The 25,210-nt window shown below is 34.1% G+C and overlaps 1 protein-coding gene across 1 annotated transcript in view; it reads left to right on the top strand.

Moving 5' to 3' along the window:
* The window catches only part of LOC150096566 (AP-1 complex subunit gamma-1-like), a 449,674-nt gene that overhangs the window by 278,995 nt on the left and 145,469 nt on the right, over positions 1-25,210 (top strand). Inside the window, exons 13-15 of the mRNA XM_090408538.1 lie at positions 211-265; positions 11,080-11,295; positions 13,710-13,837. Of these exons, the coding sequence (XP_090264664.1) occupies positions 211-265; positions 11,080-11,295; positions 13,710-13,837 (399 nt within the window). The remainder of the gene's footprint in view (positions 1-210; positions 266-11,079; positions 11,296-13,709; positions 13,838-25,210) is intronic.

The following is a 25,210-nucleotide window of genomic DNA, read 5'->3' as shown; positions in this document are numbered from 1 at the left end:
GATGATTGTTATTCCGTGGTAATAACAATCATATATAATCTAAATATTAAAATAATCCTTTTTCATTTTGTATTCTCTGCATGTATGCTAAACTAATTTGATGTAGCTTGTTGCACTTTTGCAACACATTAAAATTGGTTTTTATATATTTAGAAAAAAAAATGCTTATGAAATAACTGTTAAAAATTGCAAAAATTTCCATTCTTTTAGGTATGCACCAAGTAAAAGGTGGCATATAGATACAGTGATTAAAGTATTGACAATGGTAAGTATAATCTTGTCATTCTACAAATAATGAAAATGATTATGTTCAGACATTTATATTACCCCTATACTAATGTAAACTATGTGCATATAATTTTATTTTCTTTATATTTTGTGAAAGATTATCCTTCAGCAGTTATAGCTGGCTATTCTCAATATTTATCTTGATTTGAAAGTCACCATAGAATTTAACAACTATGGAATACTGGGAACCAGGGAGTTATATGTTAATATTCTGTAGGTTTTGCATCTTTGTAAATATCCCTATTCTTCATTTATTTTTTCTTTCTTTCTTCATCAGTATTTATTTATCGTATGGCTTGTACACATGGTTAAAAGACAATAAGATATAATACACATGAGTATAGATAAGATACACATATATGATTAAAAAAATAAATAAATAAATAAAAAAAGTCTACATTCAGGCAAATACAAATATGAAATTTATGACAAGCATCAGACAGAAGAATAGTCATATTTTAACATTTAGGTTTTTGATCCAGTTGATCACCTCTGGGGATAGGTCAAAGATATCCTTAGAGTCACCTGGATATGCTGTCAGCTCGCATTCCTGTACTATATGGTAAATGTTTTGGGTCTCGGCTCCACAGGGACAGTGGGAATTTGGTATCTTACCCCACTTTGAAAGTAAGTTTCCACATACACCATGGCCTGTACGAATCCTGTTAGCCGTCGTCCATATATTCCTGGGCAGGTCAAATCCAGATGGTTTTTGGAAGATGTTTATGTGATTGCGAACTATCATTCTGGCTAAGAATATTACGGGCGGTTTTTATAGTAGGTCTTCTGGATTTTAGTCTATTGGATAAAGCATCTGGAATAAATTCATGTATTGGGAGATTTTGGTTATTTAAAATTCTTTTATATTCACGGAGCAAGGCTTCCTGTCATTGCAGTTCCGGAGGAGAAATATGGCTCAAAGTGGGGAGCCATTGCAAGAGTGTACTCTTAATGCAGCCTGTTATTAAACACAGAGTGGAGTTAAGTTGAGTATCTAGTTTATTGACATGGTAACTATTGAGCCAGACAGGAGCACCATACTCTGCTGCACTTCGTTGGTTAAACTAGACCCATTGCAGTGCACTGCAGGGTTGTGGCACTTGAGCCCCATATAGTACCACAAAGCTTCTGAACTATGTTCTGGTGCGAACTTTAGCAGCAATATTAATCATATGCCGTTTATATGTCAAAGTTATTCCCAGATATTTAGGTGTCGGATTAAGCAAACTTAATGTTCCATCAGCATATATCTCTGGTTTTTGATTTACAAGACTATTGTTCAGGTGAAAGCAAGAACATTCAGTTTTACCAGAATTTGGTGTTAATCTCCATTTTTTATAGAACTGCCATAAAGCCGACAGATCATTTGTCAATATTTCTTCACTTCTTTTGATAGACTTGTCGCTGATTGCCAAAGCTAGATCATCTGCATAAGCAAACTTCCTGCTGGCTGTTTCAGGAATTGTGATGTAAAGGCTAAAAAAGCAGTGGTGCGAGCACTGAGCCCTGAGGTAATCCATTCTTAAGCACGCTCTGTTTACTGATGCTTCCTCTGGTGACTACCCTGAAATATCGATCACACAGTAAGTTGTTTAGGAGATGACCCAATATTTTACATGGGATGACCTTAAGAAATTTATATATGAGTCCCTCCCTCCAAACAGTATCGTAAGCCGCTGTTAAGTCAATAAAGACTGCAGTAGTCTTCAGGCATCTTTGAAATCCTGCTTCAATGTAGGTTGTTAAGCTGAGAACTTGATCTGTGCAACTGCGATCTCTTCTGAACCATGCTTGTTCTATTGGGACACGTTCCAAAATTTTATTACTGATCCTGTTCAATATTAGTCTCTCCAACAATTTGTAGGTTGCACTTAAAAGGGCTATGGGGTGATAGCTTTCGGTTCTGTCTGCTGGCTTGCCTGGTTTTAACACAGCAATGATTTTTGTCCTTTTAAATTCTTTAGGAATGCAGCCACTTTCAAGTATATCGCTAAAGAACTTAGCCAGCCACGATATTGCATAAGGTCCACAGTGCGTCAGGAATTCATTATGAACATTGTCAAATCCAGGAGCCTTCCCCATTTTGATATTTTGAAGCGCCAAGGATATTTCCTCACAAGAAAAAGGCAAAGAGAATTGTTGATTCTTTTGAGTTACAGACTTCATAGCCTTTAGTTTGCGTTTTACCTCTTTAGTATGTTCTTTATCTATCAGAGCTCTAGAAAGCGAAACAATCCGAACTATCTGATTCGGATTGACAAGAGGAGATTTCTTTGGTACAGAGGGGCTTGAACCAAGCTTTTTAAGTAGCGACCAGGCTTTTCTACTAGAGTGTTTGAAATCTATGTTTTGAGTTATTTGAATCCACTTTTCCCTATGAGCAGAATAGAGACTATGGAGCAATTCTTCTTCTTCTATCTCAGGATCCTTACTTTCAAGGAATTCCCGATACAGGAATTCGCTTTCATTGTATTCTTTTTCACGTATTCTTTTTGGTAGCCTCGAGGAACGTGTATTTTTGTCACCACTATAACTACTCCAGCGACCCGTGTATAGTTTTTGTAAGTTGGGGGAATTCTTCTAGGGCGTGCATCTGGATCTGCAGTGAAGTTTTCCCAGTCAGCTTTTTGGAAATTCCATCTTGCTCTAGGAAATGATGTTATGATTGAATTTGGGCTCCTAATTCCATAAAGATGGGACGGTGCTGGCTATTTGGAAAAACTTCAAGAATATGTCTGAAAGTCTGTAGAGGCTGATTTTCACTCTCAGTGGAGACGAATGTCAAATCTGGGTTATATTCCTTATTCCAGGCTCTTGATTTAAAGGTGCCTTTTTCCTTGGCATCAAAAACCAAGTGAAGACGGTGTTGATCTGCCCATTCAGCTAATATTTCCCCGTTTTGATCATTCCGATCGTATTTCCAAGAAGTATGATGACTGTTGAAGTCCCCAGAGTACACCGTTGGGTGGGAGTATATCTGTAGAACATCATTTGGCCAAACAATTGCAGGTGGTTTATATACATTCACAATCGTAATGTCCGCTATTTTAATGGTGATCTTATGGATTTCATCATCAGTCGAAGAAGATATCAGCACAGCATTCTCAATACCATTTCGAACATGTTATGTTGCCGTAGAGAATGTCGTAGCCAGGGATTATTGCTCTAGATTTAACTTGATCTTCAGTTTCGATATGCGATTCTTGAATGAGAAGTAGATCAACGTTTTTTCTCGTAGAAGTTTAGAAAGACATTGACATTTTGATGCGCTAATACCCTCAACATTTAAATGGAAGATACGGATATTATGTCCAATATTCCTTATCAGCTGGTTTGAAGAAGAACCGTTGTGAAAGTTTTGGGTTTTCATGCGTGAGTATGGTCAGGAGATTGCACAATGGTCTGGCCGCCAGTCGCTCTAGCTCTTTAGCATGATCCAGGGTGCATCACGAGGAGGCGAGCTAGAATTGCACCCCTCTTTATCAGTGTTCTGTGTGATAAGAAGAAAGAAGGAATCTATTGATGTGTTTCTTGAACAGCTGAAGGTTGTAGCATTGGGAGAATCCAGTGAGGGAGACCATTTCAATGAACAGAGGTATACATAGCATGAAAAGGGGAGGGGTTGGTTTGATAAGTTTGGAGCTGGACAATAAATGGATGTTGACTGGCAGCTGCTTTTGTCATCACAGTCCTGGAGAAAAGAGAAGGAATGATGGTAGCTAGTTATGCTGAACATTATCCATGAAAGTAAGTTTGGAGCTGGACAATAAATGGATGTAGACTTGCAGTTGCTTTTAACAGGATAATGGTAGCTAGAAGAAACACAGGAAAGAAAGCAAACATCCATGAATGAGTGGTAGGAATGAATTTGTGATAGAGGGATTATTGGTTACTCAGGCTGCTCTCCTTACAGTGATCTTAGAGAGGGTTACGGGACACCATCCAAAATATGCGATAAGTATTCCATTGTTGGATGGATTTAAGATTTATACAATGTTAAAAGTGTCTTAAGCATAAAAATGGCCTGAATTTCTTAGAAGCTGAAGAAGCCATGGCTGATATGTGTTATATTAATATGTAAAAAGGCTGAAGGTAAGTCAGCTTTATCCTCATTTACCAAATACAGGATTTGGCAGATCAGTGTAAGGAATAGGGTGTACTGTCATTAGCAATACTATGAATAGAATTTTAAGCTAGTGAGAGAAAATATTTGTGTATAGGAGGAAGAGGATGAGTGAAAGTGCAGAGCCCTGCAGTAATTCCTGCATTAGTAAGAAAATCTGAGGAGAGATGTCTACCATGGCATGTAACGAGTGACCAGAGAGAAAGGTGGTGACTCAATTGGAAAAAAGTTAAAGGCACTAAATAAGATGATAGTTGGCTGATGATGAAACCCAATCAGATGTCCTAGAAATATCAAGAGCAACCACTCCAGTTTCTTCCATTCTTTCCATGGTTTCTCTCCAAGTGAGTGGTGGTGAAGGCTTGTAGAATATGTATAGATTGAGAGTAGTAGAATCTTTATTTCTGGTCACTAGTTAGCTGATGGGCCCAAGGTAGAGAAGTTAGCTGTTGATGACCTTCTCCATGGTTTTTGAGATAACTGAAGTAAGGCAATTGGATAATAATTGGCTGACTTTTATTCCCTTTTTTTCTTGGAATGAGCTGAATGTAGGCTTGTTTTCATTCTGAAGGATAGATGCCAGTTTAGTTGGAAAGATTAAGGAGACAATGTAGGAGAGATACAACCTACTATGCAATGTAGCGAGTGACCACAGAGAAAGATGGTTATTGCAAGCTACAATATAGGATGAGTAAGATACAGGAGTTTTGATTTCAAGCCACTTATGATATGCTGAATTTTTTTTCCCTTGGACTCTTGGGCAAACTTATTGGAGAACAGTGGCTTTGGATAGTAGTCAGTATGTATTTTGACTGAAATGAAAGAGGAGGGCTTTATTCTAATAAGAATTATTTCTACTATTCTCTCTCTCTCGTTTGCTGCTTCATGTAGAGGATATAGATGAAATGAAAGAAAAGTAGAAGCACAATCAGTATGGGTTACATTTAAGCTATAAGTGTACATTGGGTGTTGCAGCTTATGTTATTATGACTTAGAAGAAAGGCACATTTTAACAGGTAGACAAATTTAGTACATTTTAATTAGCATGTTCTCATGTTCTCCAACTCTCAGCTGAAATCCAAACAAATCGTGACATAGTCTTTACGTTTTCTTCTCCTTTCCCTGTGATTGCTTCATAAAAAGTAAACAAGGTTTAAGATCTCTCCCCATGTTTTAGTTTGCCCAACACGTGATCTCTATCAGGGAATTAAGTTCTCTATTAGTTTAATGCCTGTAATTACCTACTTTATGGTATTGCAGTAACTGCTGTGAATTTCAGATTAGAAGACTGTTTTAACCATCAGCTTTTCACTGAAGACATTTTTTAAAATGTGAATCTGCCCACAAAATATCATACATTTACACACTACATTAGTATGTAATTTTGGATTTCACACAACTTTTTAAGTGCAGCAAATTCTACATAATATAAAGTACTTTGGGAAAGACCTTGCACATTTTAAAATGTTTGATACATCTAATTGGATATTATTGGGATGAGGAAGGGCTGTGAATTCTTCATTCTATTTTTGCCATAATTTGCAGATTGGGTATTTCCTTTGGAGTTATAGTTATGGCCAGGGCTGAGGGCATCGATAGCTTCTTTCTTTAGCTGGAAGGATGACTTCTTTGATTACAAATGTTCTGCCGTAATTGGGACTTATTTATCTTGCTCTAAATTATTAAACTTTTGGGTTGTTGTTGTCGAGTCGATTAAAGAGCTTCTCGATATGAACGTGGATCTGTAGAACTGCTTTGGCAATCTGTTGAACTTTGATGGAGTAGAGCTTTTCTCTAGGGTTATTGTCAATTTTCTATACAGCAGCAGCAATTGCTAGACAAGAATAAATATGGACAGGTGTTAGTTCAACTCCTGGACAGTTTTTGCATGTTTCATAGCTCCTACTACCGTCTGGCTGAATTTTCATGCCTTTAAAATGTTCCGTCCTTAGTCTGGTGATGATTATGGTTATTTTTCTATTTTCATTAATTTCACTGATTTCATTCTTCTTCTTGATAGTTTGTTTTACCAGTCTTATTTGAGATAGCCAAAGATTATGGTATGATAATATCAACAGAAAAATCAAAAACTATAGCCTTTAAAGGACAAGATCCAGCAAGAACTAAAATAGTAATAGATAACAAGATCTTAGAACAGGTGAATTCATTTAACTACCTAGGATGTATGATCACATATGAAAATGAAAAAGATATAAACGTAAAAATTACAAAATATTTAAAAATAACAGGTGTAATTAACTCTATATTTAAACCAAACCTAGTTCAAAAACAAAGCAGACTAAAAGTATAGAATACATTAGCCCTACCAGTCAATGTATGGAAGTGAAATCTGGACAATAAAACAAAAAGACAAACAAAGATTAATAACAGCAGAAAGGAAGTTTATGAGAAAAACTGCAAAGTATACCCTATTTGATCACAAAAGAAATGAAAAAATTATGAAAGAATTAAACCAAGAACCAGTAATAGAAAAAATTAAAAAATATAAACATAAATGGATGGAACATGTTCAAAGAATGAAAACAGAAAGATTACCAAAACAAGCCTTAAAGTACAAGCCATTAGGAAAAAGAAAACCAGGATGTTCTCTTAAACGATTCAGTGATGACTTCTAAGGCCGGAACGGGCCATGCTAGGCCCAAATCCTTGATACACATGATGATGACCAGTCTTATTTTGTCGACAGAGTTAGCATCGGTTAGTGATAGTGGGTGTAATTTTTGAGGTAAGTATCTTGCTTTATGGTTAGTCTGTCTGCTCTTTCATTGCCTTCAATATTTACATGGGCTGATACCCATTGCAGTGTGCAGTTCTTATTTTTCAAATTTAAGGTTGTTAGTATTCATGAATTTCCTGTGTGAGTTTTGTTTTTCCATTTTTTAATGCCTCAAGTGCAGATTTTGAGTCACTGTAGATGGTTATTCCTTCTGTAATGTTTATTACTGGATTTGAGAGATAGAATTTGAGAGCTGTTTGTATGGCTGTTAATTCACAAGTGAAGTTTGAAGCTATTTTGCCAGCTGTGCTTTTGATTTGCATTTCCTTACCTCTAGGTAGAGTTAGAAAAACCCCTGAACCTGCTTGGTTGAGTGCTTCATCAGATAAACCATCAGTCTAGGCAGTGACATGGTTTGGATTATTTAAGTGATGTATAGTGTCGTCCTTTCTTTTATTTTCTTGCTCTTGAACCCTTTTTTTAACATCATTGTGTTTTTTGGTAGAATAGTGGAACAGTAGAATAGTGTTCAGCATGCTGAACAGCTCAGCCTGTAGCATTTGAATAGAGCCATTGGCGTTGGCCAACATGGCACATATTGTATTGATTTGCTCTAGTAAAAGAGTGAAACTAGTGCAATGGTAGATACAGCAATCTTATTAGATATATGTTTTCTCCATTGAACATTAACATGAGTGATTATGAGACTATTCTTCTGGAAAGTAGCATTCTTACCCCTAGACAAACAAACAAACCAGCCAAAACACATACATAATGAATTTCATAGCCTTATTTTCTTTGGCTGAATCCCACCCAAAATTCAGCAGAGAACATTGAAAGATGTGTTACACATGACCCATGGCCTTAGTTACCTTTCTATTGTTGTGATACTAAATAGTTACAACTACAGACCATTTGGGAGTATCCAAGGCATGCAGTTTTTTTGTTGTTTTTTTTTATTTCTGATGCAAATTAAATTTATACAGTCAGGAATACATATCCATACTTGAAGTAGAAAAAGCCATCAAAGGCTTGAAATGTGGAAAGGCAGCAGGAGTAAATGATATTCAACCAGAAATGCTGAAGTATGGTGGTATAAAAGTCTTACAGTGGCTGCACTGCATAGTTCAGTGCTATTACTGCATAGTACTATTAGAGCTCTAATAGTACCCCATATATAAAAAGGGAAATAAAACTGAATGTGAGAATTACAGAGGTATTTCCCTACTGAGTGTTCCTGGCAAGATCTATGCAAGTATACTTGAGAACCGATTGAGAAGAATTGTGCGAAAAAAAGCTTGGTGAAGAACAAGCTGGATTCAGGCCAAATAGAGGCTGTCAGGATCAGATCTTCACTTTACGACAAATAGTTGAGAAAGCATGGGAATATAACAGAAATCTGTATTTAAGTTTTGTTGATCTGGAAAAGGCATATGACAAAGTGCCAAGAGAAAAGCTATTCAATATGCTACAGTTATATAGTGTCAATGGGGCATTATATCAAGCAATACTTAGTCTTTATTTGAGTTGTAAGTTAGCAGTTAGAATTGAAGGAAGTACAGAAGATGGTTTAATGTTAAATCTGGTGTGAGACAAGGATGTACATTATCCCCTCTGTTATTCATTATCTACATGGATCACATTATGAAGAAAAGTGGTATTAAACATGATATCAGAATTGGAGATGTTAATGTCAGCGCTTTGCTTTATGCGGATGATGTTATACTTCTAAATAAATCCGCTACAAGTTTGCAAGATTCCCTGACTAAATTTGAATAACTGTTGTAATAGATATGGTATGAAGGTCAGCATTAAAAAGACAAAAGACAATGAAAATAGGTAGAATTGTTGAAAATGTCAACTGTGTTGTGAATGGGGAACCTGTGGAACAATTAAAATATTTCAGCTACTTAGGTACGATTTTTAGTGAAGATGGTAAATTAAATATGGAAATAAACAACAGAATCAACAAAGCTGGTATGGTAGAAAGTCAATTGAATAAATTCATATGGAATAAGAGAGAAATTAGTCGGAACACTAAATTAGCTGTATACAAGACAGTGTTCAAACCTGTTTTAACTTATGAATCTGAGAGCTGGGTCAGAAGTAAAACACTTGACCAAAGACTAGAGACCGCAGATATGAGAGTAATGAGAAAGATTATAGGCGTGAACAGATGGCATCAATGGCAATATCATATTAAAAAGGAGGATATTAGGAAAGAACTTGACATTGTCACCATCCAGGAACAGTTAGTAGAGCTAATCTCAGGTGGTATGGTCACTTAAATAGAATGGGCAAGGAAAGATTAGCAAAACAAGTGTTCTCTGCCAGGTTGGCAAGAAAACGACCCAGGGGAAGACCAAGATATTGATGGATTGATATGGTACAGTGTGCCTTAGAGGATAGAAATATAAGATCTGATAATGTTGGAGTCTTGACAAGTAACAGACTGATTTGGAGGAAAATTGTAGATAGGAAGTTAGTAATGATGTAAATTTTTCATGTAGTACTATCATATCCTGTACACCTCTTGAGGGTACATGGCAGGAATTTGATGATGATAATTAAATTTATTAATAGCTTTGACGGAGCATATACGCTAGACATTAAATTTCACAACTTATACATGTAACAAAAATTATATAGAATTTACTTAAAAACTCCAGTATATTTTATTCAATGTCACGTGGACATCACCAGGGAGATAGACCATTAACTACGTTCAAAAGATGAAGCGAAATAATGACTCATAAATTATGCATATAATAGCTCGTGTCTTGGTCACGTGTGATATTACACTATTAGAGTTTAAAGAAACAATTGTAGTAAGTTGTGTAGATTAAATAAAATAAAAAATAAAAATTATTAATTAAAAACTATGAACAATTAATAGTGATCATTTCCCAATGAATATTGGCATACAATCTGATCGGGTTAGGTGATTTCTTAATGTTTCATATGTTTCAAGGAAGAGACAATCAAATCATTTGTTTATTCGAAATTGCTGGATTGAAGAAGTTTTGTCTGCTTCCAAAGAACTCTGTGTCTAGTGTCAATAAGGTGAGAGATAAAACCAAACTTGTCTGATTCCAAAAATGTAATTAGTCTTGAAGTTCTTCAATTCTAATCAAGGCAGAATGGCCAGTCTTCTCAGTTTATATCATTTTTGTTCCATGTGTATGCTGTGAAACTTACTTTAATAAAAAAAAAAAAATCAAAACGATGTTATTTCTTAATATGGTTAAATATTGTGTTGATTGTCTGCTGAAACGACTTTCATAACCATTATTAGAATTATTGCTACTGTATTTTGAATCAGACTTTGAGGGTCAAGAAGAGTTATCACTTTTTGCTTGGACCATTCTGTGACCATTCTATAAAAATTTATAGGGTTGAGTGGTGGTGGTCAATAATAATGAGTAATATCATCAATAATAATAACTAACAGTATGCTAGCCTGGTTGGCAGAGTGGTCAGTGTATCTGCTCTCCACCCAAAAGACTGTGGGTTTGAATCCTGCCATGGGCACGAATGTTTGTGATTGTCTGTGAAAATACTGGTGTGCGGTAGTTGCCATAGATGATGATTGTAGTTGGTTGTGAAATTGAGTGTTGGAGTAAGAGAGTTGTAGAGTAAGTACCCTCCCTCGATGATTCGTTTAACTCCCTGGAGGTGTCACATAATAATAATAATAATAATGAGTCACTTTACCTGCTGCATGAAATTATCCACAGCAAAGAGACATCAGTGGGGTTTATCACTGCTGCGTCACTCTGGAGTCACTCTTCTTGCTAACTAGTAGATGTTAGTAAGATGTGCCATCAATTCTTTTGTCAATGTATATATATATCTGTTGTCAGGGTGCATGTCTTATTTTATTCATATTTTCAAGCTTTGGTTTTTCTGTTGATATATTTTCCCTTTTCAGGCAGGAAACTATGTTAGAGATGATGTTGTTGGTAATCTCATCCAACTTATATCTGAAGCAAGTAATCTCCATACATACACTGTTCAACAGTTGTGGAAGAATCTCACAGGAGAGTTAATTACCAAACAGCCACTTGTTCAGGTGGCTACTTGGTGCTTAGGAGAGTTTGGAGATCTTTTGAATTCCTCAGATGGCCAGGATGCTGAATCAGCTGATGTAAGCAAGTGTCTTTTTCTGATTTTAGTTTATATGCATATTAGTTTTAGCTTAATGCATGGGCATAGATGAATATAAGTATGTTTATATATTTTTACCATGCACCAACTTATTTGCTTTCTACAACAAATGAAAATAATGTCATATTTAATAATTTACACTCCTTAAGATGACATACAAATTGAGTTTAATAGGGTGGAGATTTGATACAAAAACTGCTAGCCTACTAGTTTTGCCATTCTAACTGGTGACTTCTTCCTGGCAAGATAACTGCTTAACAAATGAAAATGAGTTAAAGTTACAAATTAACACAGATTACACACACAAAACTGAACACACAAATTAACCGAGGGATGAAAAAAATATCAAATTCATAGGAACCATTACATAAACGCTTGGAGTGTGTATGTTAGCACTTGGTCAGTCATTGTTGAGCAGGTGCATCCTATAATTTTGAAGGATCACAAATATCACAAAAGCTGCCTCTTGAGCGGATAACTACTGCGGCTTCCTTTATGTTGCAGGAATTGTAGTTCTTTTCTATGTATGGCATAGTATTTTTATCCCATTCAGTGTTGTGGTTTGTGATGGAAAAATGGAAAGCTAAACCAGAATTGTCTTCTCTGTTGTTGTTTATATCTCTGATGTGCTCCTTATGTCTTATTTCTAAACTTCTAGAAGTTTGTCTTATGTAATTCAGGCCGCAAGAACAAGGAATGTTGTATACTCTAGGGTGTTTATTGGAAGCATTCTTGTCTTTGGGTGACCATAACATATTGCGAACTGTCTTTAATGCTTTGAATGCAACTCGAATGTCTTGTTTGAGGTTAGGAACGTTTTTGTTGAGGTTAGGAACGTTTTTTAGAGCTGCTGAAGATTCTTTGAATAATCTTTCGTATTTAAACTTGCTGCGATGGATTATTTTTGTTTTCTTCCAATGAATTTTATGGTGGGTATCTAAGGCATGGTCTGCCAGCCCAGAGCGGCTGTACTGGTGAAATTCTAACGTTCCTAACCTCAACAAATTTGGGTGCATGAAACTGCCCCAAATTTGGGAGACTTTCATTATGAGAACTTCAGCCCAACTGCCAAGACTACCAAATTAGCCCGCAAGAGGGCACCATTAGGACTTTAGGAACAAAATTAGTTTCTTACTTTCTTCCTCATTTGCTTTGTTAGTTCCTTAGTGCACATACCATATCTTTATGTTCCTGAAGATGGCAATGTGACATTGCCGAAATATAGAAGTGATTCATTAAAGTTATCTTTAATTAATATACTTTATATGCATTGTTAATTCCGTAAATTAATTACCAGTCAAGAATGGTTGATGGGCACATGTACCATCATAATCAGTTCAAGATTCAGAGGTGAATTAAAAAAACTAGGATATATGTTTATTTTCTGTTAATAACAATGCAATAGCAACCCAGGTGCAAAAGAGATGTAAGCAGGTTGGACAATAGTTATGGTCAGTAGTTTTGATAATGGAACAGTAAGCATAATTGCCATTTGGACATGATGGAAATTTTCTCCCTGGAGCATTATTGTATACAAAAAAAGAACATGGATATGCTGAGGAAAGCCAAGTGCAATAATTCTGAACATTTTTTTGTTCTTCCTTTGTGTTGTCTACAATACATGCTATAGTTTTTCATTGTGCTTCCCAGTGATGTCACTTGTAACAGAGACAGAATATCGGAAATATTAAAACTAGAATTTCTTTTCATTCCTCTGTATTATATGACCATCACTTAACCTACAAATATGCTAGATAATATAACTATGGAAGAAAGAGAACTTGCATGTTATAATTCTCTGGTAATTTAAAGGTGCTGTTTAAAATTACCAAAATCCCATTGAACACCATATACATCACTGGTATTAACATAGGTTAACACCAGTGACAAATGGATTTATCCTCTCTTATCTGTTTGCTGCTTTTTGCCAAATTTTTATAATTTGGTTTGATTTTCCTTAAATAGGATAAACTAAAAATCTCTTACAAGAATGTATGTGTAAACAACAGGTTATTGATAGATTACTGTTTTTAATCAATAGGATTTGACTAGGATTATCATCTCATATATATTTACGTGGATTTGTAGTTGTAGTCCATCATAGGCAGCTACTCACTACTACTACACTAGACATTTTTTCTTTTCATCCATTTAAATCAATTTTTTTTGTCTGTTAATTATATATATATATATATTGCACCACTTTGCCTGACTTTTGAAAGAAAAAGCCTGAGCCTACCAAAGAAACTTGTATTATATACAATATTAATTCCGTGTTATTATTCTAAGTGCATAATGCATTTTTGATATTATAATATTATTATATATAAGCATAAGGATTTCTTTTTGATAGAATTAAATCTTGTTTTATAAATACCTCTACACCTTTCACAGGTATCTGAAGATCAGGTAATAGATATCTATGAAAAAATTATTAGTAGCAGCCAGATGACTTTAATTACGAAAGAGTATGCAATAACTTCTCTTATGAAGCTGAGTGTACGATATCAGAGGAGTGCACCGTAAGTAACTTCATTTAAATATTCTCTTTAGAGCAATGGAGGGCAATAATGTTTTCAAAATTCTTAATTATATTAACTCTTGGAATATAAGTGTGTTCAGTTTTAGATGTCTAAATTTTAGGTATCGTGGTATCATATTTTGAGTATCTGATAATGATATTGTTATTAAATTATTACATGCCACATCCATGGAATCCACATCCATGACTAGTCTACTTGTGTGTATATGGAGGTTGTTGACTTCACATAAACTGCCATGGTATCCCACTATACAAAAACATGGGAAGGATCACTATCTACATCAGTTTCTACCTTTATTAATGTCTTGTCAGTGGGAACTAGATCTGACCAACCAATGTTAATTAATGCAGAAGGCATGTATTTTCTATATACAAGTAGAAGAAAAGGTGAATCACCTTGTTATTAAATATTTTAGATGAGAGAGATAGCTGTGGAAAGTTTTTCCAAGGCAGTTGATGTGAATTCAATACCTCTATATACAAGTAGACTAGTTATGAAGATAGTGCACGCGTATGTTTATGCTTGGAATATAATTGTTTGTCAAGTAGATTATACTTGCATCAAGTAGAAGAACTTTCCATAACTTCATCAAGAGTATTTAATGAAATACTCTGGATGAAATGAAAAAGGTAAAAGACTCAATGAAAAAGAAAAAGTTGGTCCTTGTTGGAGATCTAAACAGCAGAGTAGGACACGGTTACCAGACATATAGAAATGCTTTGGAAAAATTTAGAGAGAAATGCAAAGCAATGGTAAATGCCTGCTGGATTAGTTAATACTAACACCATGTTCCAACATAAAAATGTGCACAAATTCACATGAAGAGAAGATGCAAAAACAAGATGCAACTACCTCTGGCAACCCATTCATCACCTTCCAAGCAAAAAGCCAATATAAAGATGCATATAAAGAGTGATGAATGCAACTTCATTCATCCAACAGCTTTACAAAGATGCTTAGTTGTCAAAATTTTGTGTATAAATGAAATAATTGGATCACGTTCTGTAAAGTGAATTCTTATGGAGCAAGGAATATTATATAATAGAAAATTTGCTGTAGTCGGCATCCTTTAGCATAGCATTAATGCTTATAGGACAGGGACCATTTGGTAGTTGTTATAATGAATGGGTTTGCTGTAATGATATTCAAATACATTGAATAAAGTAGAAACTAAACAAAACAAAGAATATGCATATTTGTGTGTTTATCTAATCTTTTTAACTTGCACTGTATTTACGTTAAGATCCTTTCATTGTCATTACTGATACATTTTATTTTTTAAGCATTGATCCCTTAATGAGAGGTTGGTCATCCTGTGGTACATTAGTACCATGGATGGGAAAGAGGAATTCTGTTCATATTTGAATTGAAGAACTATATTATATTATGTTCCTTGGGAAATGCTTAAGATGGGAGACTGCTCCAGGGGACTGCAGTAGCAGGGATGAATGAACTGGAGGAGAAATTTGTATATACAGTTAACCCTTGAAGAATGCAAGTTTGAACTGCACAGGTCCACTTATATGTTTTTTTTTGAATAAATATACTGGCAAATTTTTTGAAGATTTTTGACAATTTGAAAAAAACTTGCAGACAAACCACATAGCTTAGAAATATCAAAAAAAAAAAAAAAATCAAAGAAGAAGTATTTCATGAATGCATAAAATATATGTAGATACTAGTCTATTTTATTATTTACTACCATAAAATATACACAAATCTATTATAAAAAGTTAAACTTTATCAAAACTTATGCACATAAATACTCACAGGCCGTACATGGTGAAATTCACAGTCGAGAGAAATGTAAACAAATCAAGATGCAGTATTAAATCATAACTGCATAAAATTAACTGTTATTAATTAGGTAATTACTTAATTAATTGATATAAATAAAAAATTTATAACGATTCATTCATTAGTGTATAGGCTAGGCCACCACAAAGCAATCATATCAATTGCACTAGGCTAACATAAAGCCTAGAATAAATCCTACCATGAATTGTTATACCTGTAAATAAATATGAATAATTTCTTTTTCACGTTATCTTTTCATTTTTAATGTCTGGTGTTAGTAATATGTATAACATCTATAGTGTTTTGTATCATATAAGACAACATTGATGCAGGTACTGACAGACAGATGATTCATCTTGTAAACAGATGACGTAAACTTACTTATCAATAAATACAGTACTGTTAATGTATTTTTACTTCCTTACGATTTTCCTTAATAACATTTTCTTTTCTCTAGCTTATTTTATTGTAAGAATACAATATGTAATACATATAACATACAAATTATATGTTAATCGACTTTTCATATTATCAGTAAGGTTTCTGGTCAACAGTAGGCTATTAGTAGTTAAGTTTTTGGGGATCAAAAGTTATACATGGATTTTCGAACAATGCATGGGGGGGGGTCTGCTCCCCAATCCCTGCGTTGTTGAAGGGTCAATTGTAGTTGGAGTTTGCGAAAGTGTTGAATAGCTGCTGCACATATTATAGTGACTCTCATAGAGGAATTACTGATGACAGAAGTATTTCTAGAAGATACAAGCAATGAAAACTGAATAGCAGTGTGAAGAGTTGGGTGGGAGTGAATGGTGAGAGATGGGTCATGATCGACCCATTTGCTCTCTTCTATATTGAGCCAAGTATTTTTATGAAGCTCTTGTGGGCACAAGCCCAAATGTGAGAAAGTATTCTGTTGGATGGATTTGTGATTTAATATTTAATGATCTTTACAATTGCAGAGCACTTGGTGCATTTTTACCTTTGGCATAATTTGACTGTCTGGGATGATATTTTTGCAAAGATCTAATAGATGATCCCAACTGTTGAATGATGGGTGACAACAAAGAAATAATGCTAAGCTGCCCTCAAAGTTTGCTGTTTTATCAAGCTTCTTCACAAGCATATTTGTAATAGGAACAGCTTTATATGGAAATGCAGCAAGATGTTTCTTAGTTTCACTATGCTTTACAAGCTGACAATATTTAACAGCTATATCATATCTGCAAAACTTAGTGGCCTTTTGTAGCATCACCAGGAACTTCACACAGTCAATTACTAAACATTCTCGTTTGCAAACACCTCACTCCTAAATTTTTGCTCGTAAGCTTTATTTGTCTCTTTGCTCATTTTTGAAGAAGGGTATACAACTCTTTACTGCAACGAATTACAATCACTCTTTGAAAACTTCCCACTTGCTATCATAACAACTAACCAGAATGCTGTGCAACAGACTGATTTGTAGTGGTGATATCAACTTCAAGGTGACAAAATGGCAGACTGTTGGGCCACGTGACTGACTGACGTCATCGCACATTCGAAATGCGTATGATACTCGCCCCAAATGTACGATACAATTCTTTATCAAATGCGAACATCTGGAAAACTTTTAAAACAATTTCTTTAAGAGTAGGTTATAAAAATAACTAAAATGAGCTGGGACAAGTTCTGAAGGAGCTAGATTTGGAGCTAGGTGCTAGATTAAAATTTTTGGAGCTAGGGAAGAAAAAAAGGAGCTAGATCTAGCTCCAAAAGAACTAAATTGGCAATACTAATATGAAGTCATTAGACTCTATATACAAGTAGCTTAGATGTGAATATATTTCATGTGCCAAACATTGTTTTACTTCCTTGGGAAAAGGATTAAAACCAAGTTTATAATTTCTTAGTATCTTTAATGTATAATAAACCCAAGGTAAAAAACTTTCTACATGTGCACGCGCACATATATATATGTCTGAGAAAGAAGATGAAAAAGAGCAATTTGATGCAAAGTCAGCTGCCTACTATTAGTAATGGAATCATACAGATTGTTCATGAACAAACCTAAGGAACATTTATGTAATGTAAGGATTAGAATGAAAGTCTGATTTCTTATTAATTGTAACATACTTTACTTCATGAATGGGATTGGGGAAGCAGGAACTACCAAATTTTTTTTACTGCAGATTTTTCATACTAAATATAGTTCCTGCTTAATCAGTTTGGCTAATTGTGGCTTCTAGAGGTTGAATTGAAAAAATATGATGTGATGGGAAGTTGCGAACCTATGATCTATACATAAGTTCACAACTAGTGGTTTGTGATGGGTTCATAAAGATGTACCAAGGTTCTGTATTAAAAATTCTGTAATGATATCTATTTTGATTTACATTGATGTATTTCTGTAAATTGCAAAAGAGTTCAGTAGTCATTTATGTAGGTCTTATTCACATTACAACAAAATTTACATTAAGTTGTTGTTGAGGTCACACATTCTTAATTGCGAGCATGTGCAACAGGGCTTATAGTGTGTGTGTGTGTGGAGGGGGAGGAACTAGTGTGTGTGTGTGTGTGGAGGTGGGGGGGGGGAGGAACTAGTGTGTGTGTGTGTGTGTGTGTGTGTGTGTGTGTGTGTGGATATGTATTGCGCTTTTCTGTCATCTGCCGTGCAAACATTGCTGTAGCTGTGCTATGCCATACCACATTGTATTTGAATGTTATACAGTATTGTATTGATTTTAATGTAAATTTAAATTTTAAATGACCTTCAAAAAAAACCCATAAAATTTATTCAGCTGGTCAAACTTTTCCAATATTATATAAAGGTGTTCAGAATATTGGCAAGAAAATCAAGAAAACGATTGTGTATCAAATTGATAAACATAACTATTCCATGAAATTTCCAACTGTTGTAAAGAAAGGGACAGCAAGCCTGTAATCCACATACACAGATATTAGGTGTCTCTTATGTGGCTACTTGTACATGTATACTTGAATTAATATGAGAATTAATTCTTTTTTTTTCCTTTTCTTATCAGTGGGCATACAACCTACCAGACAGGCATTCAAAGTTTAGCTTATTTATCAGATATTTTTTGGAAGATAAACGAACCCAGTTTGGCATTATAAGTATATAAGGCATATGTATTTTAGCACTTTAGACATTTTTAACTGGAAAATGAAATGACTTTGGACCAAGTAGTTTAATATATATATATATATATATATATATAAGACATGAAAACAGAAGAAAAAGATATTCTTGAAGTATGGAGTAATTACTTTGAAAAACTAAATGAAACAAGTAGTGATGACAGCACAGTGGTAAAAAACATTTAACAGGCATACAGTCAGGAATACATATCCATACTTGAAGTAGAAAAAGCCATCAAAGGCTGAAATGTGGAAAGGCACCAGGAGTAATGATATTCGACCAGAAATGCTCAAGTATAGAGGTATAAAAGTCTTACAGTGGCCACACTGCATAGTTCAGAAGGCTTGGACTGAGGGACGAATTCCCGATGATTGGAGTAGAGCTCTCATAGTACCCATATATAAAAAGGGAAATAAAACTGAATGTGAGAATTACAGAGGTATTTCCCTACTGAGTGTTCCTGGTAAGATTTATGCAAGTATACTTGAGAAACGGTTGAGAAGGATTGTGGAAGAGAAGCTTGGTGAAGAACAAGCTGGATTCAGGCCAAATAGAGACTATCAGGATCATATCTTCGCTTTATGACAAATAGTTGAGAAATCATGGGAATATAACAAAGATTTGTATTTAAGTTTTGTCGATCTGGAAAAGGCATATGACAAGGTGCCAAAAGAGAAGCTATTCAATATGCTACAGTTATGGTGTCAATGGGGCATTATATCAAGCAATACTTAGTCTTTATTTGAGTTGCAAGGCAGCAGTTAGAATCGAAGGAAGTACGGGAAGATGGTTTCATGTTAAATCTGGTGTGAGACAAAGATGTACATTATCCCCTCTGTTATTCATTATCTATATGGATCACATTATGAAGGAAAGTGTTATTAAACGTGATATAAAAATTGGAGATGTTAATGTCAGCTCTTTTCTTTATGCGGACGATGTTATACTTCTAAATAAATCCGCTACAAGTCTGCAAGATTCCCTAACTAAATTGAATAACTGTTGTAATAGATATGGTATGAAGGTCAGCAATAAAAAGACAAAGACAATGAAAATAGGCAGAATCATTGAAAATGTCAACTGCGTTGTGAATGGAGAACCTGTGGAACAATTAAAACATTTCAGCTACTTAGGCACAATTTTTAGCGAAGTTTGTAAATTAAATATGGAAATAGATAACAGAATCAACAAAGCTGGTATGGTAGGAAGTCAATTGGATAAATTCATATGCAATAAGAGAGAAATTAGTTGCAACACTAAATTAGCTGTATACAAGACAGTGTTCAAACCAGTTTTAACTTATGGATCTGAGAGTTGGTCAGAAGTTAAACACTTGACCAAAGACTAGAGACTGCAGATATGAGAGTAATGAGAAAGATTATAGGCGTGAACAAATGGCATCAATGGCAATATGATATTAAAAATGATGATATTAGGAAAGAACTTGACATTGTCAGCATCCAGGAATGCGTTAGTAGAGCTAATCTCAGGTGGTATGGTCACTTAAACAGAATGGGCGAGGAAAGATTATCAAAACAAGTGTTCTCTACCAGGTTGGCAGGAAAACGTCCCAGAGGAAGATCAAGATATAGGTGGATTGATACGGTACAAAGACCCTTAGACAAAGAAATATAAGATCTGATAATGTTGGAGTCTTGACAAGTAACAGACTGATTTGGAGGAAAATTGTAGATAGGAAGTTAGTAATGATGCAAATTTTTCATGTAGCACTATCATATCCTGTACATCACTTAAGGGTACATGGCATGAATTTGATGATGATGATTATATATGTAAGAGAATCTCAACTTTCTCAAGAGTATTTTCTACAAATATCAAAAAATTTAAACTAAATTCTGTAATCCCTTTGGGTTTTATGGGACAATGACCAATGGCTTGAAACTTATAGAAAAAGAAAACATTTTTGATATATCAACATTATTTGAACTTTAAACCTTTATTTATTTATTTATTTATTTATTTATTTATTTATTTTAAGACTATTTCTATGAGTAGGTTCTTAATAATATTTTCATGTTATTAAGCAATATCACTTATGAAAGCCTAATACTAGAAATATTTTATAATAAAAATTCAGAACTGTTATTCAGTTTTAGAGAATATTAGCTTAGTGCTTTGCAATAAAAATCTTATGATGAAAGGTGTTCACAAATAAAAAAAAAAAAAGTTTGGGAACCAACCCTTTTTTTTGACTTGTTCCACATAGATTACATCTATGGCTGAGAAAGGAGAATGAAAAGAGCCACATGTGAAGTCAGCTGCTTTCTCTAAGTAATATAATCATGTAGATAGTTCATAAGCATACTTAAAAGTTTGTGTAGTTTCTCATCCTGTCTCCAGGGGGATCTTCATATATAGTCCAAAGATAATTTTCAAAGACCATTTTAAAATAACTTTTTTCATATCTTTCTTGCAGTGTTTTCTTTCAGTAAGTCTTTCTTAACTGTTATAACTCTTGTGTAGAGGCTTAAGTGCTGTGAGGACATTATGTTGGAGGTTTAATGGATTTTTTACAACACTCAAAAAGAATTAAAATAGAATTCTTTTTGAGTGTTGTAAAAAATCCATTAAACCTCCAACATAATAACTGTTATAACAATTCTCCAAACATACCTCTCCTATAACTTTGATTTTCAGTTCATATGTTTAATGCTGTTGTCGTGACGACTCCTTTCTGTCGTGTTCTAAATCTATCTAGTTTCAAGTCACTTTTATGAATAATACAACTAATTACGAAATGATCACCGATCCAAAAGTAGGGAAATTTATATTTATACTGCGCCACCCTATTCTTAGATTAGTCTATATAAATAGTAGGATCAATTCTAAATTAAGTTAACAGTCATCTCATTAGGCCGAATCATCTATTATCATTTTTACTTGGGGTTCCCGCAAGATTCGAATATTTATGAACGGTGCAATAATAAGGAATTCAGGCAAACACAATATTTAGATCATCAAAATAAAACATTTAATATATGATATGGTCAACAAATACAAGAACTCTATTTTAAAATGGAACTATACAATTAACTTAACACTTCTTCTTAGGTCACTGATGCTAATTCAATGTTCTAACTTTAATATACTATTCACAGTCCCTAAAAACACAAATCTTCTTATCTCAAGTTAATATAACAATTTCACATCTTATTCAGTCTTCACAAATCTATCAGCTCAATGTTTATATTCACAGCAGGCAATAAACTACGTAAGCTATATTCCAAGCAAATATATTCCCGGACCTTGAGCATCGGAGGTATATTACAGTTAATGCTAGAATAGAGAAACTTATACAACTACTCTTACCAGACAAATTCTTCAATACATCAAATTATTGAGAGAGCACTTATGAATTAACTTAATTAACATTAGCGGAACACACATAACAAATATTCTCCATAGTTTAAACTGTATTACTGTAAGTCGCACTTCACTATTCCAAACAACAGTAATTAGGTACTAATATCTTTTCCTGTTCACTTTTCTCCAAGTAATCAATATAACCTTTTCCTAGGGCAACATAGAATTTAATCGTAATCCAGATTAACTAGAACTAATCAGAATTTTCGCATTGACTGTCCAGTTTCCTTTTATCTGATTACGGCATCAACCTTTCTTCATAACAACAGCAGATTTCGCTTATGACATTAAACTTTATGTTTCACTACTTATAGGTTCACTTCCGAACACTATACTCATAAATCTCTGCCCTGAGGATTATATAATCTTGGTTCCGCAAAGCTCTCTCCTCACTCCTTAATAATAATTCTTCTCTTTATTTCTCTATATATGACCTTCACTCCCACCTTACGTTCGAACGGCACGCTCTACTCCACTCGTGGTTGTTTACGCGTGCGTCTCCATGACAACAGACTGCACGTAAACATTTCGCTAATGTAATGTATGGTCTATTATTATTCATGAGTGATTACATAACATTAAATATTTCACAAAATAAAACAACAGAATATTTAAGCTACTTCTTTAACTTTTTGATTACGTATACAGTTAAATATAAATTAACACTTTACGTTACACCATATATATTTAGTTACACAAAATTCTAAACATATTATTATTTTATAAGTTAATAACAGGTCAGATTTTGAGTAAATATTTAATTAGTAATTCTTAATTAAGGAATAATAAACAATTTTATATAAACCATGATTAATATTTAATAAGCCATGTTAAATGTGAATGAAAAATAATAAATTACATAACATAGCTTCATTCACAATTTAACACTGTACTTTTTTGCAATGATTGATGACTTTGATAATTGTATGTCTTTCTTTGGGATTTTAGTTGTAGTTTTTTTTTTTTTTTTTCTAAGTTTCAATAGATGTTCTCTATTCTCTTTTCATCTGCTTCTCTTGTGGTGAATATTATGGGGATTTGATTATTCTCAGTCTTTTGTTTCTTATTCACTCATCAGTTGGTCCTAAAATTGATTTCTTAAGATTTTTATTTATAAATTAGTACATCATTTTTAAAATGAAAACTGATGTGGCAAGTAGCAGGTAAATTGTCCAGCTTGTAGAGTCCCTTAAATTTCCAGTAAATTGCAGCTAATCCTAAAAGACTGATTTTTTTTTCTCTTTTTTTTTCTTTTTTTTTTGTACATTGTCAAATTTTCCAGTAATTAGCCCTTGACTTTTGTCTGTCACTTTTAGTCTCAGTGTTAGGATATAATTATATAGTGTTATTAGCACAGCTGCTAATGCTGCTTAAATCATAAATCTGCTTACTCTTAGAATCTGTTCTCACATTTTTTTGTTGTTTTTGTATGTGAATCCCACTCCTTAGTACTATTGATCGATTAATGATTAAATAATGCAGAAACCTTTATATAGTGACCAAATATGGAATGTTAACAAGTTATGTCTCTGTGAAGCTACGTGTGTGTTTTATTTCAGCCATATATAAACATGAAAGGACAAAAGTACAGTTATGTTCGTTTTTTTTTTTTTTTTTATATAACTGTAAGAGATATCAAAAGTGAGAACATAATAGGGGGAAACCTATAGCATATGTGACCATCTGTGTCATTTCTAGATATAGCTTCAACATCTGAATGTAACTTAAAAGAAACATTGGCAAATTGAGATTTAAATGATGTCCCTAATTGCTGAAACCAAAAGCAGTTAGTAGATTTTTCAAGAAAAATATGTAGATCTGACCAAAAAAATATTGGATTTTTCAGTATATTCAAGTGTAGCATTTAGGTGCAGACATAACTGGATCTTACCAAATTTCAGAACAATAGATGGATATTGATGTTGAATTCAGTGAAAATTTGAAAGCATAAGGCAGGTCTTCTTTATGAAGAAAAGCTATTTGAACATTTTACATCAATTTCTCATTTGGAAATACTTCCTGTTGTGAGATAGAAAACAATAAAGAATGCCAAAATTTTAAGCATTCTCAACCAAATAGAAGTTTGAAGCTGACACAACCGGAGGGGGTGGGGGTGGGAATATTCAGTGCAATTTATAGTTTGATAAAAAAAAAGACTAATGGTTAATGTGGATGCACTTTTACATCTACTACCAAAATTTAATCTCGAGCACACTGTAATGTAAACCATCTGACACATACACAGGCCCATAATTTGAGTTCTATCACTTCCCTTATGAAGTGGCACAGTCACGTCCTCCTTTCACTCCTTTGGAACTCGACCCAGCGGGAGACTAATATTAAAAAGATATGTCAAGGCAGATGCTAACTCCCTGGCACATTCCTTCCAAATATGTGGTGATATGTTATCAAGTTCCAAAGCCTTGTTAACATCAAGTTTGCTGAATTCCCCATAATACCTCTTGCTCACTTACACTCATCATCAACTACTCTCAAACTCTCCATGATGTCACATTCACAAGAATGAAAGACCTTTATGAACTGCTCATTAAGTATCTCCATTATCTTCCTAAGCAGTTCTTATACCATTTTCTCCAATCAATATCATCTTTCCATAATTATTCTTTTTTTTTTTTTTTTTTTTTTTTTTTTTTTTGCTGGCTACATATCAAAAAAACTCCATGGGATTCTTTTTAGCTTTATTAGCTAACTGCTACTCATATTTCACTTTTGCTATCCTTACCAACCAAGTTGCCCTCCTTACCTGTTCTTTGTAATCCTCATGGAATTGATTATTACCACTTCTCTTATGCTGCCTCCATAATGCTTTCCCCCCCCCCCCTCTGTATCACATGCTTAATCTCTTTATTCATTCATTCATTTTACACTTACCTTCTGAACCTTGAAATACATTTAGACATTGCTTCTACTGGACAGTTGTTGAATATCTTTCAAGCCGCATTGATTTCTTTTCCATCTAACTCCTCATTCCATGCTGCACCTGCAAGCTGTCTCCTGAGCTCCTCATAATCACTAGC

Source organism: Typopeltis vanoorti, chromosome 18, assembly GCF_054136105.1.
Source record: "Typopeltis vanoorti isolate ZY-2024b chromosome 18, IOZ_Tvanoo_1.0, whole genome shotgun sequence".
NCBI lineage: Eukaryota > Metazoa > Arthropoda > Arachnida > Uropygi > Thelyphonidae > Typopeltis > Typopeltis vanoorti.
The sequence above is the reverse complement of the archived record's forward strand: the minus strand, read 5'-3'. Positions and strand labels throughout refer to the sequence as shown.